This window comes from Phyllobates terribilis, unplaced genomic scaffold (assembly GCF_046119375.1).
Source record: "Phyllobates terribilis strain yellow unplaced genomic scaffold, ASM4611937v1 Scaffold_3__8_contigs__length_932513732, whole genome shotgun sequence".
Lineage (NCBI taxonomy): Eukaryota > Metazoa > Chordata > Amphibia > Anura > Dendrobatidae > Phyllobates > Phyllobates terribilis.
Window position 1 is genome coordinate 848,558,979 of NW_027362763.1, and position 17,400 is coordinate 848,576,378.

A 17,400-nucleotide genomic window follows, 5' to 3' on the forward strand; every position below is an offset into this window, starting at 1 on the left:
TTGGCATAACACTAACACATGCGCTCTTGATTTTGCCTTTATTCGGCCACCCACAACCCATGTTCTATGATAAATCATATATGGATCTCTTCTTCCCCTCTTACCAAATGTGAATATCCTAGTTAAGCCGTAATCTGATCACTCTCCACTATTTATTGACCTTCAGGATTGTGAAGGTCAATTTGCGCAGTTCTAGCTTTCATTGGAGGCTGAATGAGTACCTGTTGAGTGATCTCGAGGTTGTTTAGAAATAGGTGTGATGAAACAGCTTCTTCTCTTAATCAGCCAGAGGTCTAGATTTGTTAAGCCAAGAGAAATACACTTTTGTGTTTGTATTGACTTGTGAATGTGTTTTTTCTGTGGCTGGTCAAGAAGGACATACTATTATGTGTATAAACCTGAATGTTGATTTCTCTTGGTTTGCAAACAATACATGTTTGTTAATATGCTAATTACACATTGTACTAAAGCCAGCTAATTGTTGATTTAAAGAGACCCCTACTATACCAACTATGTAAATTGATTAAATGCACAATGAGACCTGAGCCCTGTGGAATAATCCCTAATCCTTGACCTGTGGATGTGTACTTGAAAGGACAAAAGTAACTATTTAAGGGACATATGCCTCTCTCTGTAGCAGGCAGAATTGAAATAGAGAATCAAAGATCAGACAGTCTCTTCCAGACATCAGCTTAGTAGCATGGCTTCATCCAGAGAGACAGATTTGGATTCTGCATCATTCTGGCCTAAGGGTACATGGCCCTGACTGGAAGGATACAGATCTGCTCCATTGACCATCAGAGAACCCATGGATACATTTGGGGAGACCAGGTTGGAACGATGAAGTCACCTGGCCCCAATGATAGGTTGTTTGGGGTTGCTAGGTGGGACCCTCCGGTCACTTGGAACCTATGGAGACAATCAGAGAAACCAGATTGGGACAAGCCGGTCATCTGGCCCCATGGAAACTCTCAGAGAGGCCAGGGTGGGACCCTCGGATCTCTTGGCCTTGTACCTAGATAGACTTCCAGCTTCCTAAGCTTGCCGCTACCTCCTCTCTGTGGGGGCCCGCCAAAAGTAGGGGGGGCACTGGTTGAGGTAGTTGGCCCTGGAAGTCCCACATTTGCAGTTGTTCTATTCCCAGGCAGGCCAGCAGAAGGGTGAGACTGTGTAATTTTGCACCATCTTGGGTATTTGCTGGGACTGTTCTGTTTGTTCGTTTGGTGGTTCAATAAAATATTGCCTCAATGTTTTACCCTCACCGTATGTTGTCTGAGTAGTATTATGCCCACCGAAGACCCCAGGTCTTCACAATAAGGTTCGCCCATTCTACATTTTTTCAATAGAATCTTCCTTTTCATGCTTCTCCAACTATCTTCTGAGGCTCATAAAGCCACAATCAGGGGCCTGTTTATTAAAATTGGCACAGGTAAGGAGAAAACCCATCATTCTTTAATCTCAAAAAATAAAGGTTGTCTTAAGGATTTCATGGAACTGCCTAAAACAAACCATTTCTTAGATTTACACTCTGGCATTGCAAAAGCTCGCACAGAGCTCAATCATTGTTTAACGACATATGCTGAAAAAAAGCTTACACTGGTCTAAATGTAGGTTCTGTATACTCATTGACAGACCGAATACTCTTCTTGTCTGCAAACTTTTTCCAAAATTCAGGTTATGGTCCTATCCTAACTGCTGACCTGAGACGGCATTTTAACCCAGGAACCTAATCTCATCATTAAGAAATTTTATCACTTCTATTCTCAATTGTATGTGCTCTCTGATCCCTTCCGAAAATCCTTCATGGATAGGATTTTAGCCCCTGGGGTCCTCCTTTCCTTGGATTTCGAACATCACAATTTAATGGAAGTGGCCATTTCATTAGATGGTCTCCAGGTCACTAAGCTTGGCAAATCTTACTAGACTCCCGGACCTGGTCACTTACTCAATGCTACAAAAATTGCTTCAATCCCCCCCCCCCACACACACACACCCCTACAAACTAGTCTCTTTCTTCAATCACTTGTGCTCTGAACCTTGTGCAACAATTTTGGTTCTGAAGTCCTCAGACAGTTCTCTTCTTTTTCTGTTCTCCATGCTTAGTGTGGCACACACAGACACACAACGCAAATATTGAGTCAACTTCTCTTTCTGTCTTGTTTCAGATGTGATTTTCATATTACCCACACCTGTTACTTGCTACAGGTGAGTTTGAATGAGCATCACATGCTTGAAACAAAGTTGTTTACCCACAATGTTGGAAAGATGCCAACAATTTTGTCCGACCCATTTTTGGGATTTTGTGTGAAATTATGTTCAATATGCCTTTTTTTTATGTTTTTTTTGTGTTGTTCCAATACACACAAAGGAAATAAACGTGTATAACAAAACATGTGTAACTGCAATAATTTTCTGGGAGAAATACTTCATTTTCTGGAACTATTTCAAGGGTGCCAACACTTTTGGCCATTACTATATTATATTATATATAACCACATTCCAGAACTACATGTAAAGCAGATCTCATAGGTTTTTTCAATGGGATTTTACAGGGGTTGTCTCATCACAGAAAACCCATTTACTACTAGGGATTCTGTAGCAACACCTCATTTTACCTGGTGAAGTTGACTGTCAATTTCTACTTCAGCCACTCTAAATGACCTGTAGTATTAGAGGTGTCCATTCATAAACGGCATGAACAGATTGGGGCTATCAAGGACAGGCTGCTCACAGCACGCATGTTTATGGGTCGTAAGCTATGTACACCTCTGCAGAGAACTGATTATTTTCCACCATTTTGCACCTGCAGAGTATCTTATGGTCCTGTATCTAGCCGAGTGCTCTGCAAATAATGCTACAAATCCATCAAGGCTCCAGGTTCTGACAGATGTCTCTTTTCGCTCCTCTTCTCCCTGTGTTAGGCCATATTCTCAAATCAGGTTTTTTGAGCAAAAAAATGACCTGTTAATCATCAGTGTGCTAGATCCAATTGTCATCCGCTTTTGATCTGTGCATCAACCATTTTTCTTGTGACAAAAAAAATATTAAGTTTGCTAACCTTCACCTAACAACCAGTCAGTGATCGAGAGCAAAGAGATGCAACACAGATGGCATCCAGGAGCGGTCAGATATTTGTTTGCGAGCCCATTCATTTGGGATAGAATATGAATGCCAAACTTGGACCTGAAAGTGCTTATCTGGGACTTTCCTTATTTTTTGCTAAGACTTTACAGATAGGTAGTTGCCAAGTACCTGCCCGTTATGGCCGGCACTAATTTCTGCCAGCTGATAATGGTCATGGACCACTCCTGCGGGTGTTTGCCCTAGCTTTCCGCGACAACACATCAACAGAGCAGCTTCTTTTCTGCTCTACTCTGTTGATGGGGTGTGTCTGCTCATGTGTTCATGGCATGCTCATTGACAGCCGGCTCCCCATTGCCTATCAGCATGACGTCGACAGTGATGCCCCATCGACAAAGCAGACTGCGTCAACAGAACTGCGCTCGCTCTCCCAAAGTCAAATGAAGAAGCAAAATCTCCAGCAGGAGCGGTCCGTGACTGCTGTGAGACAACAGAGAATGGCACTGGGTTGAACAGGCAAGTAGTTAGCAACGCAAGTGCGTGCCTGTATAATCTTAGTCACATAACAAAAAATAAGGAAAGTCAAGGATACGCACATTAAAGATATTAGGGGGCTGTTTACAGTCCGCCACAATTTGGACAGGAAAGAAAGCATGTACAGACTCCGGAAGGCCAAGAAAACAGATTCGGGATAACTCATAGGTGCCTACTTCCCGGGGCTGTGGAGTCGGTAAGCCACAGTTGCAACTCTGACTCCTGGATTTTATCAGGTTCCGACTCCGGCTCAGACTCCTTCATAAATGGCCAATTCGTAACAATAAATTTACTGTTGAAAAATATTAACATCGTGCTTATTCAGTTTCTCACCATCATATAAGTAATCAGACCACTTAGAGTAAAAACTATATTTATTATAATACAATTAGAATATAGCAAATAACTTTTCTAAACTCTTGTAAGTAAATATGCAACAAACACTGTTATGCAGTTAATAAGAAGAAATCTATAAATTTGTCCTCAGAAAAAGTATTGCCTCTGTCAGATCCTCCTTCATGGATGCCCTCAAATCTGATCTAATTATTTTGAGAGCAGAGAACAACCTCTCTACACTAACTTGGGTTGGTGGAAAAGCAGTAACCACTCGGGCAACATCTCTGACAATGTTGCACTGTTATGTTTGATGAACGGTCAAATTTCTCAATTTCTTTTAGTGCACATGAAAAATTCTGAAATGTACTGGCTGTGTTCTTTGATGGGGATGACTCTTCTATGTGGGAACGCTTTGCACGGTCCTTGTGATCCAAATATTTTTCGAAATTAAATTCTTCATCAGTTGATGATGAGGGTGAAGATGTGGCAGGACGACCAAATTCTTCTTGTTCCTCCTGACTGTTCTGCAACCCTTTCATCCTTACTGCTATTTCAAACAGAGCTGCTTTTCCTTTAGTTAGCTGTTGATCATCTAGAAGAATCCGATGCATTGGGTCTACATAAACAGCTGCCAAAAGAATGTTATTTTGTAATAGTAGCTCCTCTCTCCGTTTCATTGATGTAGCAATGCCACTTGCAATTAACCCTCCTCTTTGGGACAGGCGAATCATCAGGTTCTTCCACTCCTTTAAGAAAATACCTCGAGTTAAGTCCTCTGCTTGTAATTTTTTAGTCACTGTAAATGGGTGCTCTAGCAATTTTTCCAGTTCAGTCACCTGATTCCACTGACTTTCATTTAGCGTCAGTTGAGGGTTAGCCATGTCTACAAGAAAGGTTTTCAGTTCAACCAAGCGCTGAATCATTAAGTAAGTACTGCCCCATCGTGTGGCTTGAACAATAATTGCCCCTTTTCCAGCATGTCTCTTCAAAATTGAGTCAACTTTAGGGGTTCTGGCAACAGTAGTGTTAGAACTCTCCTGTTAGGTTTTTTTAGTTTGCTGCTCACATGACCATTTTTGCCTATTTAATCCGGCTCCGCCCTCCTGGTCTTGCTGGACTTTATTGTATTTACTACTCTTGAGCTAGCTTGGTGCTCTGTTGCCGTTCTCTGTTAGTTTTGCTAGGTCTTCTGACCTCTATGCTTTTTGTTGTGCGTTTGTCTTTGACTGCTACTATTTCTGCTAGGAGGTGTCCAACTTATCCCAGTCCCTAGTTCTTGTAGGGATCCCTCCCTCACATCTATAGGTCTTCGTACAGACTAGCCGAGGACTTTAGCGGGTCTGATCGCAGGATCAGGTTCCCCGTTACATCGTAGGGATCTAGTTTAGTTCTATTGTAGGGACAGTTCTCCTGTCTTTCCTTAGTCCCTGTAGCAGATCATAACAAGTAGCCAATTTTCTCACCTTGCCAATCAGTGCAGCAGCATGTCCTTCTTGCAGACTGTCTCTTATAGCCAGCTGTAGCGTATGCACAACACAGCGCATGTGATGAATGAAAGAACGTATTGACAGTTTCAACAAGATCATCTAAACTATCATGTTGCTGTTCATCTGAAGCAACTTCAGTTTGCTCCTCAGTTACAATACTGTGTTCCTCTATTTCACACATTTCTGTGTCTGTAGACCCAGAATGTTCTTCTAGCTGCTGGTCACCATCATTACTCTCATTCATTAGCTTAGTAGTACTTATCATATTTGAAGCATTGTCAGTTACGACAGAAAGAACTTGCTCTTTTTTAAGTTCATAGTCTTGCAGAACCTTTTCCACCAAGACCTGGAGAAACTCACTGGTGTGATGAGCTTTGGTGTCTTTTACTGCCAATGTCTTGGTAACTATTTCATTTTTGTCACAAACAAATCGGACATTGATGGCAAAATAGTTCACTCTGTGACGTGTGCAGGCATCCATTTTAAGAAACAGAAAGCGTCCCTTGAGAGTTTTTTTAAGTACTTCCTTTTGTTTAAAAGCTTCTTCGATTACTAATTTTCTAATACTCTCTCTCTCTCTCCAGAGAAACACCAAGCTTGCGGGCCATTTCCCCATTCAGACACATAAAAGCTGGTCGTGAAAATACTGAAATAGGCACACTATCCTTTACAACAAGCTCTATGATCTGTTTTTTAAATGTATCTACTGTCATTGTCACAGTAACTTTGTCACTGACAAAATATCTTGCAACTGATGGCTGCAAAGTTCTCTGCTCCTTTGTTTGGCTGGAAGAGCTGGGCACTGGTTCATTGGTTTGGATGCAGTCTTTCTCATCCACTGCTTTCAGTACTTCTGGATGAAAGCACTGTAAATGTCTCTTTTGATTAGAAGCTCTGGTAGGAGCATTTTTATCTTTGCCTGAATATGCACTGATCTTGGCTTCACAGCATTTGTTTTAGTCTGGATCATTTGTCATACACTGACAGACATAATGTTTTCTATCTTGAGTGATGGTGAAATGTTCAAATACAGCTGATTTAATGTGACGCTTCTTTGACATTCTCAGGTTTTTAATTCTGCATTCACAATCCAAATGACAATTGTTTTTCCTAAAAACAATTGTACAAAATTATTTCCAGGTCGTACAACTGATATAGTGGTCAGTAATACTGTTATTCCTCATGTACTCACAGTTAACTGATGCAAAGTTTGTTGAAAGGATAATACTTCTTACAGTCTTCCTCTTCTGAGTAGCAGCTGTGAGATGCTTGGAAGACGCACACCTAGTAAACATCTAGTCTAGAGGAGGAGCTTTACTACTAAGAATTTGCAACACATTTTCACTTTCAGTTTCATACAATGTAAGTAGGGGGGTTGGGGCAGCATGAGGTTAACCAAGTATAAGATTAGATAAGGGCAGTGGAGAACAGTGACACATAGAGACATTTCTTACTTCTTATCTCCAGCAGAACTGCTTATCACTGTTGTTCATAGTTTGATAGAACATATATATTTGAGTAACCTTTATAAAATTCATATGAAAGTTCAATTATGAAATATTAATACATTTTTTTTTTTAAAGCTGGAGTCGGAACATTTCTACCGACTCCGACTCCAACCCAAACTGACTCCGACTCCACAGCCCTGCTACTTCCATGTTATATTTACATGTCTGATAAGTGGTGTAGACATCAAAGCATTAGTTGTTATTGCATTGTAATACAAAAGACAAAAACGTAGAACAAAGAAATATATTCATACATATAGCAAATACAATACATATACCATATTCATTATGTTTTGACTTGAAAAAGTAATATATTCTCATCATTTGGTCGTATGAAGTGTAAAAGACACAGGTAAGAACACACATCAGTAAATCTTACTAGTAGCAAAATATATAATGGGTATTTTTGATTAATAAAAAAAAAGAAGAAAATTAGTATTAGGGCATCAATAAGGTATTCTCAAAAGTGAACTATTTGCTCCAATCAATACAATGGTTAGTCTAGTTAAAAATAAAAAGTGCATATAGTACAAATAATGAGACATGGTGTGTTAGGAGATTGAAGCGGTTCTGAGGATATGGCAACTCTTAGGCTATGTGCCCACGTTGCGGACCTGAAGCATATTTTTTACGCTTCTCCCTGGCGGGAAAATCGCATGCGGATATTACATGCGGTTTTCCCGCCAGGTAGAAGCGTTTGTGAGGCGTCTTTGCATGCATTTCCGCATGCGGGTTATCAAGCACTTCTCCAAGCATCACTTGGAAAAGTGCTTGACAACTTGTTCAGAATGGTAAAAAATAAAAAAATAAACTTTATACTCACCTTCCGATGCATTCTCTGCCCCGTCCGGAGTCTTGAGCGGCTCACGCTGTTGTGTGCAGGACCTGCGGTGACGTCATTGAGTCATGTGGTGGGTCACATGACTCAATGACGTGGCAGGTCCTTCAGACAACAGCGCGACGGAGGGAAAACATCAGAAGATAAGTATAAACTTTATTTTATTCTTTTTTTTACAGGTTCTTTGGTACCCAGGTCTGGATGAGAGTCTCCTCTCATCCAGACTTGGGTACCATCCGCACATTGATTCCGCTGCGCTTCCGCAAAATTAATGAACATGCTGCGGATTTTTGACCGCAGCATATACGCTGCGGAAAAATCCGCAGCATGGGCATTGACATTGCGGAATGCCATTGGGGACCATGGGGTGCGGATATACATGCGTTTTTCAAGCGTTTACGCTGCGGAAATTCCGCAGCATATACGCTTGAAAAACGCTACGTGGGCACACAGCCTTAGACTAGATTCTTTAATAGGCAAGATTCACACATGTAGTTTCTTTATGTTACGTCAAGAGTCGATCCAGAAAAATAAAGCACATTCATGCTTTACCTTCTTTTTTATCTCCACTTCTCTGATTGGCTCAGAAAGATAGACAAAAAAAATATGTGAACTCTAACCCAAAAGGAACACTAATGGCAAAACCTATTCACTTTGTTATTCCCAGAGCCAGGCATGACAAAAAAACAAAAGAATTGTAGTGTCCCTACAACAGGCATAAGGCTTGATCAGTATAGCCCAAAGTGGTCATTTAAAGGGTTTGTCTTGGACTGTTTTTTTTTTAAATCACAGATATATAGGCTATGTAATATAACTTATTAAGCATCTCCACACGTTACCATTATGGGTAGCGTGATGCTCAGTCCCCTCTTGGGCGATGTACCAGATCATATGTTGAACGTCATTGCATGTGATTTTCACCCGTTCGGGCTTCCCCTAATGTACATGTCATCATCAGGGGCACGCTACAGTGCTTTTTTCTCACTGTTTGAATCGTGCATGCACATCGTTACCCCATTGTCGAAGACGAAAGCAGGGGAAAATCACATGTCTGATTGGGCTAGATGGTGGGATTTTGCATTGCACAAACTATAGAGAAGAAGGGTGAAAAAGAATATGATGAATAAGTATACTGCAAAAATACAAAATGTTATATATAAAGAGATTAAAAAAATATCCACAGACAACCTCTATAAACACCGGAGGAAACCATTTCCTGTGAATAACCAAAGCTCACCAATATGTGAATGTAAGTGCCAAGTACAACGCTATTTGTGGGTTCATGATCCAGTCTGTTCTTTACATACTAAAATAATTTAGATCCCATAACAAAAAAATATATATCCACAAATATCTGTTTAATTGAGCCCTTAGGAGTGTTTTGTGCAAAGTTGCCCAAAGTGGTTTGTGCAAAGTTGCCCAAAGTGGTGATGTGCCCTAATTCTGCCATAGAAGACATTATTTCTTTGGTTACATTATTCCATTATTTGGTCTTTTTCTTTTTCATACTAAAAAACCTATTCTTCATAAAAATAAATACATCTATTAATGCATCTGTGAACAGCAGCATTTCTGGGATTGACTTGCTATCCTCTGGACACTAGGCTGACGAATTAAATGTTGGATTTTCAATATAAAGGTCATTAGGTGACAAATTCAAAATGTCCTCCATTGGTGGTCCTTCATCTTCAGGAGGTATTTCCGCCTCAAACATACGCTGTAATAAGGCATCCACTGTCCTATAGCCTGAAAATCAATGGAATAAAATCAAGTTATTTGTGCACAAGATGTGAAAGATGTCCCAACATATATGAATAAATGACTGGAATATCCATAACTTTTCAGCCTAGTTATAACAAAAAATGCAAGAAGTAGGAAGCCTGCAATAGTAACTGGATGAGTGACAGTCTGCATTTTAATAAGGCCAGAATTTCTAGGATGTCTAGAAAGTGGAACAGCCAGAAGGAGATCTCAGCTGGAGAAGGTACGGCTGGGAGCCCAGAAGGTGTGTGTTTGTGGGGACCCTGGAAAGCTGGAGGAGTGGGGCTGAAGAGGCAACGTGTAGGTCGGACCTGGAAGTATAGTGAAGAGATACTGGACTTGCTAGGTCAAAGCATGGGTACTGCAGAAAAGTGGGCTGTGGTTAGTGGAGGACAGATAGCAGAATGGGGTATTCTAGTCTTGCTTTCAGTATAGCTGAAATGTTAACAAGTGAAGAGCTGCCGTGTGAAACCGATAAGTTTGTGCCTCTGTGTATAACAGAAGATGTGAAGCACAAGATTTATATCTTCTACCTTATGTACATACGTTTCATCAGTTCCAACAGTAAAGCTCACTTTATATTTGTAAAATGGACTGATGAGGCTGGTCTGTTTACATTTAAAATCCATTTTAGAATGGAAAGTTTAACTCAATCTCTGACAACCTAACCTTACCAACAGCCACTTTTTGTCCCTGCTGCTGAGATCTCACACTGCTCAGTAGAAGCTGCAGCTGTCAGTTAGGCTGGGTGGTGGAGACTGAAAACACTTGGACTTATGAGCTTTCTTCGTCCTGAGGCTGGACTCATGAATTGCTCATTTTATATTAGGATTATGCAGCCATTCTGACAGATTTTTAACATTAATACAACAGTCTCATTAGACCTAAGAGATCAATTTATTAATATATATGGTTTCTAACGTAAAATCTGGTAACTGATGCGCTATACACACAAGTTTTTGACAGAAACACTAGTCATATAGGGATAGTCACAAGCAGAAGCCTGGTTGCAGAAATTTACATTAATAAGTTTGTTTCATATGTAGTGTCTGGGCCAACTCCTCACTGGAAGGAAGCAATGTATAAGGCCTAACTCTGTGTACAACCCTACTGCAGCTATGTGACAGCTGGCGGAGCGAACAACAATAATGTAAGGAGAACGGTCTCTTTGCAGCAAAGAATTACCAAACTGGCCATAAATGTCAAAGGCTATGCGAAAAAGGGCTACAAAATCATATGAATACACAGGAGTATAAGCCAAATAGTAAAAGACTATCTTTATTAATACAAATAAGAGAACAAGAATATGATAAAAGGAGAGTATCAGACATAGGCAAAGCCACACAGGAAGAATTTCCTAGAAATATCATATTCTTGTACCGTGTTAGCCAGTAGATAGAAAAATATTTAGATTTGAGAGTCCTCAGTGGTTGATACCATTTAATGGCTAACTGAAAAGATGGTAACAAATTGCAAGCTTTCGAGACTACGCAGGTCCATTCATCAGGCTAGTATACCACAAAATCTGAAGAGTCACATATTTATACGCAATAAGACACAAAAATAATGCAATAGATAAGACAGGTGATGGAAAGCAGAGTTATTATGGAGTTCTTATTAAACCTGTCCGTTTATAATGACCACAGACCAGATAAAGATCCCCAATTCACATCAGGACTATAAGATCCCAGGTACGCTCAGCTGTATCACATCTAACGTAGTGTACTTAATTATATGTACCAAATGTCCAGCTGGGGGTCTTTATGTAGGGGAGACAGGGCAAAAACTTAGGACAAGGATGAATCATCATCGCCACACAATAAAAGAAAAAATAATAGATCTACCTGTAGCCAAGCATTTGTTTCCCTGATCACAGCATAAAAGACATGAAATTACTGGTATTAAAAGGTAACTTCAAATCTCAAAGAGAAAGAAGAATCTCAGAATATAAACTGATGATGACCTTTGACACTTTCAGATCAGGAATGAATGTGTCGCATGGATTTATGTCATTCTACATCAACTACGGAATGTGCCCCTCAGACTTGTGAGGCAGTCATAACACTGGACCTAGTCACAGGACAATAAAACCTTAACACTCCTTATCTATTAACTGCTAAAATATTTATAGCCAGAACTGTTTATCTTTTCCATAATAACTCTGCTTTCCATCACCCATCTTATCTATTGCATTATTTTTGTGTCTTATTGTGTATAAATATGTGACTCTTCAGATTTTGTGGTATACTAGCCTGATGAAGAGACCTGAGTAGACTCGAAAGTTTGCAATTTGTTACCATCTTTTCAGTTAGCCATTAAAAGGTATCAACCACTGAGGACTCTCAAATCTAAATATTTTTATAGAAATATCAGAGTTCATAAACATAATAAGACATCAGTCAAAGGTGAAATGCTGTAATCAATCTAGAAAACCACCCTTATTGGGGCAAAATGTCCCAGAGGCATACATCACTAGATAAAATAGAGTCCCATTGTATATAGGATGAACAATTCCAAGACACTTTTCAAGGTCCCACACTTATAATTGTAAATAAATATAATTATGGCAAAGAATCCTACCAGGCTCAGGCTGATTCCTACTTTACAAAGTTTTTTTTTCCTAGCAATTTTAGACAATTTTGAATCCCTAAAAAATAAACACTAAGACATAATAGTAATTTAGAATTTGCAAAAATAAAAAGGAAAAAAAAGCCAACATACGTTTTGACGCAATTTGAAACATCAGTCCTTTCTGGTTCTCTTCGTCAAACCCTCCAAGATCATTTTCACAATTATCCATGTTGTCCACTAAATTTCTACCTGGAATATCTTCCCTGTGTCCAATAAGAATCAGAAAATTAGAAGAGATTACAACATTAAATGCCACACAAAGAAAAAGAAAAAGTTAAGACATGGCCATTTAAACTACTTAGAGATAAAAATATCTAAATAGTGTCTGGTCACTATAGTTGTTAAATAGAGGAGGTATCCAGGTTTGAAAGCAAAGTCACACAGCCTGCGATGTGCACACGGTCTCAATTTTCCCGGTATTGCCAATACGAGCAAGTGGTCACATGATCAAAAAGTTATCAGATTGTAAGCCCAGTAGGGATAGGGACTGATGTACTTGATAATCTCTAAAATATATTAGTGCTACAAAAACAAGTAACATTAATAAAGAAGAACTTGCCAAATTACTATCTCATCTGTAATAGGGACTGACGATGCCCTGAACACACAGCAACAAAGTGTGTAAAAGGACTAAAAGACATATCACTCACTCCTGTACGGCCATTCCTAGCTCCTGGATCTTTTTTTCAATGGCTGTTTCAACTTCACTTTTCTCCAAGGAGTATTCCACAAAAAATGCTTCCAAAATAAATGCTACGAATATGCTGAAAACCAAAAGAATAGTGGGTTTCTTGTCATTAAAGGGAAACCATATATTAGAGCCATTGTGAATATTGTACTATAGAACGGAAATATAAGCAATACCCTAATACAAAGATACTAGAATAGTTATTTTTTAGAGGAAAAGTTCTTAAAAAGAGGCAGTCCCAGTTATTTTTCTTCCTCTTTAAAACTGCATTGCTGATCACTAGCTGCACTTCTCTCATACAGTGCGGAAAAAAGTATTTAGTCAGCCACCAATTGTGAAAGTTCCCCCATTTAAAAAGATGAGAGAGGTCTGTAATTGACATCATAGGTAGACCTCAACTATGAGAGACAAAATGAGAAAACAAATCCTGAAAATCACAATGTCTGATTTGGAAAGAAATGTTTTTAAAATTTTGGTGGAAAATAAGTAAGTATTTGGTCAATTACAAACAAGCAAGATTTCTGGCTCTCACAAACCTGTAACTTCTTCTTTAAGAGGCTCCTCTGTCCTCCACTCATTACCTGTAGTACTGGCACCTGTTTGAACGTGTTATCAGTAAAAAAAAAAACACCTGTCCGCAACCTCAAACAGTCACACTCCAAACTCCACTATGGTGAAGACCAAAGAGCTGTCGAAGGACACCAGAAACAAATTGTACCCCTGCACCAGGCTGGGAAGACTGAATCTGCAATAGGCAAGCAGCTTGATGTGAAGAAATCAACTGTGAGAGCAATAATTAGAAAAGGAAGACATACAAGACCACTGATTATCTCCCTCGATCTGGGGCTCCACACAAGATCTCACCCCGTGGGGTCAAAATGATCTCAAGAACGGTGAGTAAAAATCCCAGAACCACATGGGGGGACCTCGTGAATGACCTGCAGAGAGCTGGGACCAATGTTACACAGGCTACCATCAGAAACACACTACGCCGCCAGGGACTCAGATCCTGCAGTGCCAGACATGTTCCCCTGCTTAAGCCATTACATGTCCGGGCCCATCTGAAGTTTGCTAGAGAGCATTTGGATGATCCAGAAGAGTATTGGGAGAATGTCATATGGTCAGATGAAACCAAAGTAGAACTGTTTGGTAGAAACACAACTCATTGTGTTTGGAGGAGAAAGAACGCTGAGTTGCATCCAAAGAACACCATACCTACTGTGAAGCATGGGGGGTGGCAACATCATGCTTTGGGGCTGTTCCTCTGGCAAGGGACCAGGAAAACTGATCCGTGTACATGAAAGAATGAATGGGGCCATGTATCGTCAGATTTTGAGTGCAAACCTCCTACCATCAGCAAGGGCACTGAAGATGAAACGTGGCTGGGTCTTTCAGCATGACAATGATCCCAAGCACACTGCCAGGGCAACAAAGGAGTGGCTTCGTAAGAAGCATTTCAAGGTCCTGGAGTGGCCTAGCCAGTCTCCAGATCTAAACCCTATAGAAAGCCTTTGGAGGAAGTTGAAAGTCCGTGTTGCCCAGCAACAGCCCCAATACATCACTGCTCTAGAGGAGATCAGCATGGAGGAATGGGCCACCATGCCAGCAATAGTGTGTGCCAACCTTGTGAAGACTTACAGAAAATGTTTGACCTCTGTCATTGCCAACAAAGGATATATAACAAAGTATTGAGATTAACTTTTGTAACTGACCAAATACTTATTTTCCCCCAAATTCGGAAAAAAAATTCTTTCCAAATCAGGCAATGTGATTTTCAGGATTTGTTTTCTCATTTTGTCTCTCATAGTTGAGGTCTACCTATGATGTCAATTACAGGCCTCTCTCATCTTTTTAAGTGGGAGAACTTGCACAATTGGTGGCTGACTAAATACTTTTTTCCCCACTGTACATGGTGTACTTATTTGCATGTAGTTCAGCCTCCTGTTTTATTTCCTTCAGGCTCCATCTTGATTACTAACTTTCATTCTGCATTATTCTCCTTTATACTCGGATATAAATCCAATGATGCATCAGCACAGCATCCCACGATCAGCTAGAGACAGTACCATCTACTATATCTGCTGGGATGACACATCATATCATATCTGTCCCTGGTTGAAGCGATGGCGAAACGTGCGTTGGGCACAAACATCTGAGGTGATGTGTTTCCCTTGATCCAGTCTTACTACGTTTACTGTTTCTTATCTTTTGTCGCTGTGTATTCTCTTATGTGGACGCATCAGGAAGGGCTCATCCATTATACGCTTATGAGGGAGACAGTCATTTATGCCATAGGATGCAGCATATTATATGTGGCACTACTTTTGCACTTTGCAGACACTTTTTGCATACTTATTACTGCACTTTATTGGATATTTGTATATTACATAGGTTGAAAAAAGACCTAGGTCCATCAAGTTCAACCTTTCTGCATAACTTATACATTTTGTCACAAAATTATCTATAACCCACAATGCACTGAGGAAATCATCCAACCCTTTTTTGAAAGCTGTTATAGTGTCTGCCATCACTACCTCTTGTGGTCGGCATTCCACAGTCCGACTGCTCTAACTGTAAAGAACTCTTTCCTGTTTAGGTGTCGGAATTGCCTTTTTTCCACCCGTAATGAGTGCCCTCTGGTCTATGGCAGGAATAAGTCATGTGCCCGTCCTTTGTATTGAGCACACACACACACTATAATATATATATATATATATATATATATATATATATATATATATATATATATATATATATATATATATATATATATATATATATATATATATATATATATATATACACACACACACACACATGGAAATGAGATCTCCGATCTCCTCTGAGGCATATTTTTTCTAAGCTAAAGAAACCAAACTTTTCCAACCTCTCATCTTATGAGAGGCCTCCATCCCTTGTAATAATCTAGTTGCCACCTTTGAACTGAGTAACTTCTGAATATCCTTTTTAAAATGTGGATCCCAAAACTGGATCCCATATTCCAGATGTGGACTCACCAGTGATTTTTAAAGGGTGTAACAATACCTTTGGATCCCGAGATTTTATTTCTCTTTTTATACATCTTAAAATCTTGTTTGCTTTTGCGGCTGCTGCTTGACATTGAGTACTGCTGCTCAGCTTACTTGTAACCAGAACACCCAAGTTCTTCTCCTGTTCTGTAGTCCCGAGTATACTCCCATTTAATGTATATGCAGCAATAGGATTACTCCGTCCTAGGTGCATTACTCTACATTTATATACTGTTTGCCCATTCAGTGATCTTATTAAGATCGTTCTGCAATATTGTAATGTCAAGATCAGATTTTAATATCCTACATAGTTTGGTGTCGTCAGCAAAAACTGACACTTTACTTTTAATCTCATCCCCAAGGTCATTAATAAAGAGGTTAAAAATAATTGGTCCTAGTAATATATAGTGTTACTTATTTTTCATTGCAGTTTTTGGTGATTTTTTGGTGCTTTTTTTATGCATGTACACATAAAAGTTCAGTGAAAAAACAAACAAACATTCTATTTTAGTATCAAAAACACAAAAAAACGCTGAAAAAAAAAAAAGTTACCTGCGTTTTTTCACCACTCATTACTTCCTATGGGTGAAAAAACCCTGAAAAAAAGTGATATGCTCTATTTTCCATAAAATCATGCAAAGCACAAAATCCTGAACAAAAAAAAAACATGATGTGTGAACTAAGAATTCTGGAATCTCAGACTTTGCTGGTACGGCAAAACGCAGCTGAAAATTTGCATAAAAAAAAAGCTGAAAAAAACATGATGTGTGAACATAGCCTAATTCTTTCCCCTTACTGGAAGGTAAGCAGCCCCATAACATTACAATTACTCGTGAATTTGAGAACTGGTCCTAGCAAATCATCAGTCCACAAACCAAATTGTGTACAATAAACTGCATATTTTTAATACTTACTTGATAATCATGATGACAATCACCACATGAAAGGCAATGAAATACAATTTTGCTGTCGGATGGGTCACAAGAGCAAACCCAGTAGCAAGAAGTAGGATGTTAAGAAAAGTGAAAATTAAACATTTTTGTTTTAGACATTCTTCTAATAAAAACATGCAGTTTTCCGGTGGTTTTAGAAAATAGTATATGCTGCATTAAATCTAGAAATTGTTTTATATTTATGTTCACAAATACTTGAAGGCAACCGGTCTGCAGGTTTATAGACCCCAAACTAAGGTCATCTATGTAAAGCATGTGAAATGTTGATGACGTCCATTCCTTTCTACTGTAAGTCCATTTCTCTATCGTCTAGAAATCCATCGGCGAATGTTTACAAAAAAAAGTCGCAAGTGCAGGGGCTTGGCCTGTGCTTAAAGCTCTCCCCCCTCTCTGCCAGTCTCCTGTCCACAATTGATCGGTCACTTTTTTCTGTGATCTGCTCTCTCTTCTGAGAGCTCACAGAGACGCAGTCATTCCGAAGATCAATAAACTGGCCCACGCAAAGTCATCAGGACCTTACTGTACAATCACCATCCCCAAGTATGACAGCGCCT

At 39.5% G+C, this 17,400-nt stretch overlaps 1 protein-coding gene across 1 annotated transcript in view; it reads right to left on the minus strand.

Moving 5' to 3' along the window:
* Positions 1 to 4,052: 4,052 nt before the first annotated feature.
* The window catches only part of LOC141257684 (two pore channel protein 2-like), a 105,235-nt gene continuing 91,887 nt past the window's right edge, over positions 4,053 to 17,400 (minus strand). The window contains exons 16-19 of the mRNA XM_073672529.1: positions 16,808 to 16,898; positions 12,827 to 12,940; positions 12,267 to 12,379; positions 4,053 to 9,530 (exon numbers count right to left, since the gene is read on the minus strand). Coding sequence (XP_073528630.1) covers positions 9,385 to 9,530; positions 12,267 to 12,379; positions 12,827 to 12,940; positions 16,808 to 16,898 — 464 coding nt within the window. The 3' untranslated portion in view covers positions 4,053 to 9,384. The remainder of the gene's footprint in view (positions 9,531 to 12,266; positions 12,380 to 12,826; positions 12,941 to 16,807; positions 16,899 to 17,400) is intronic.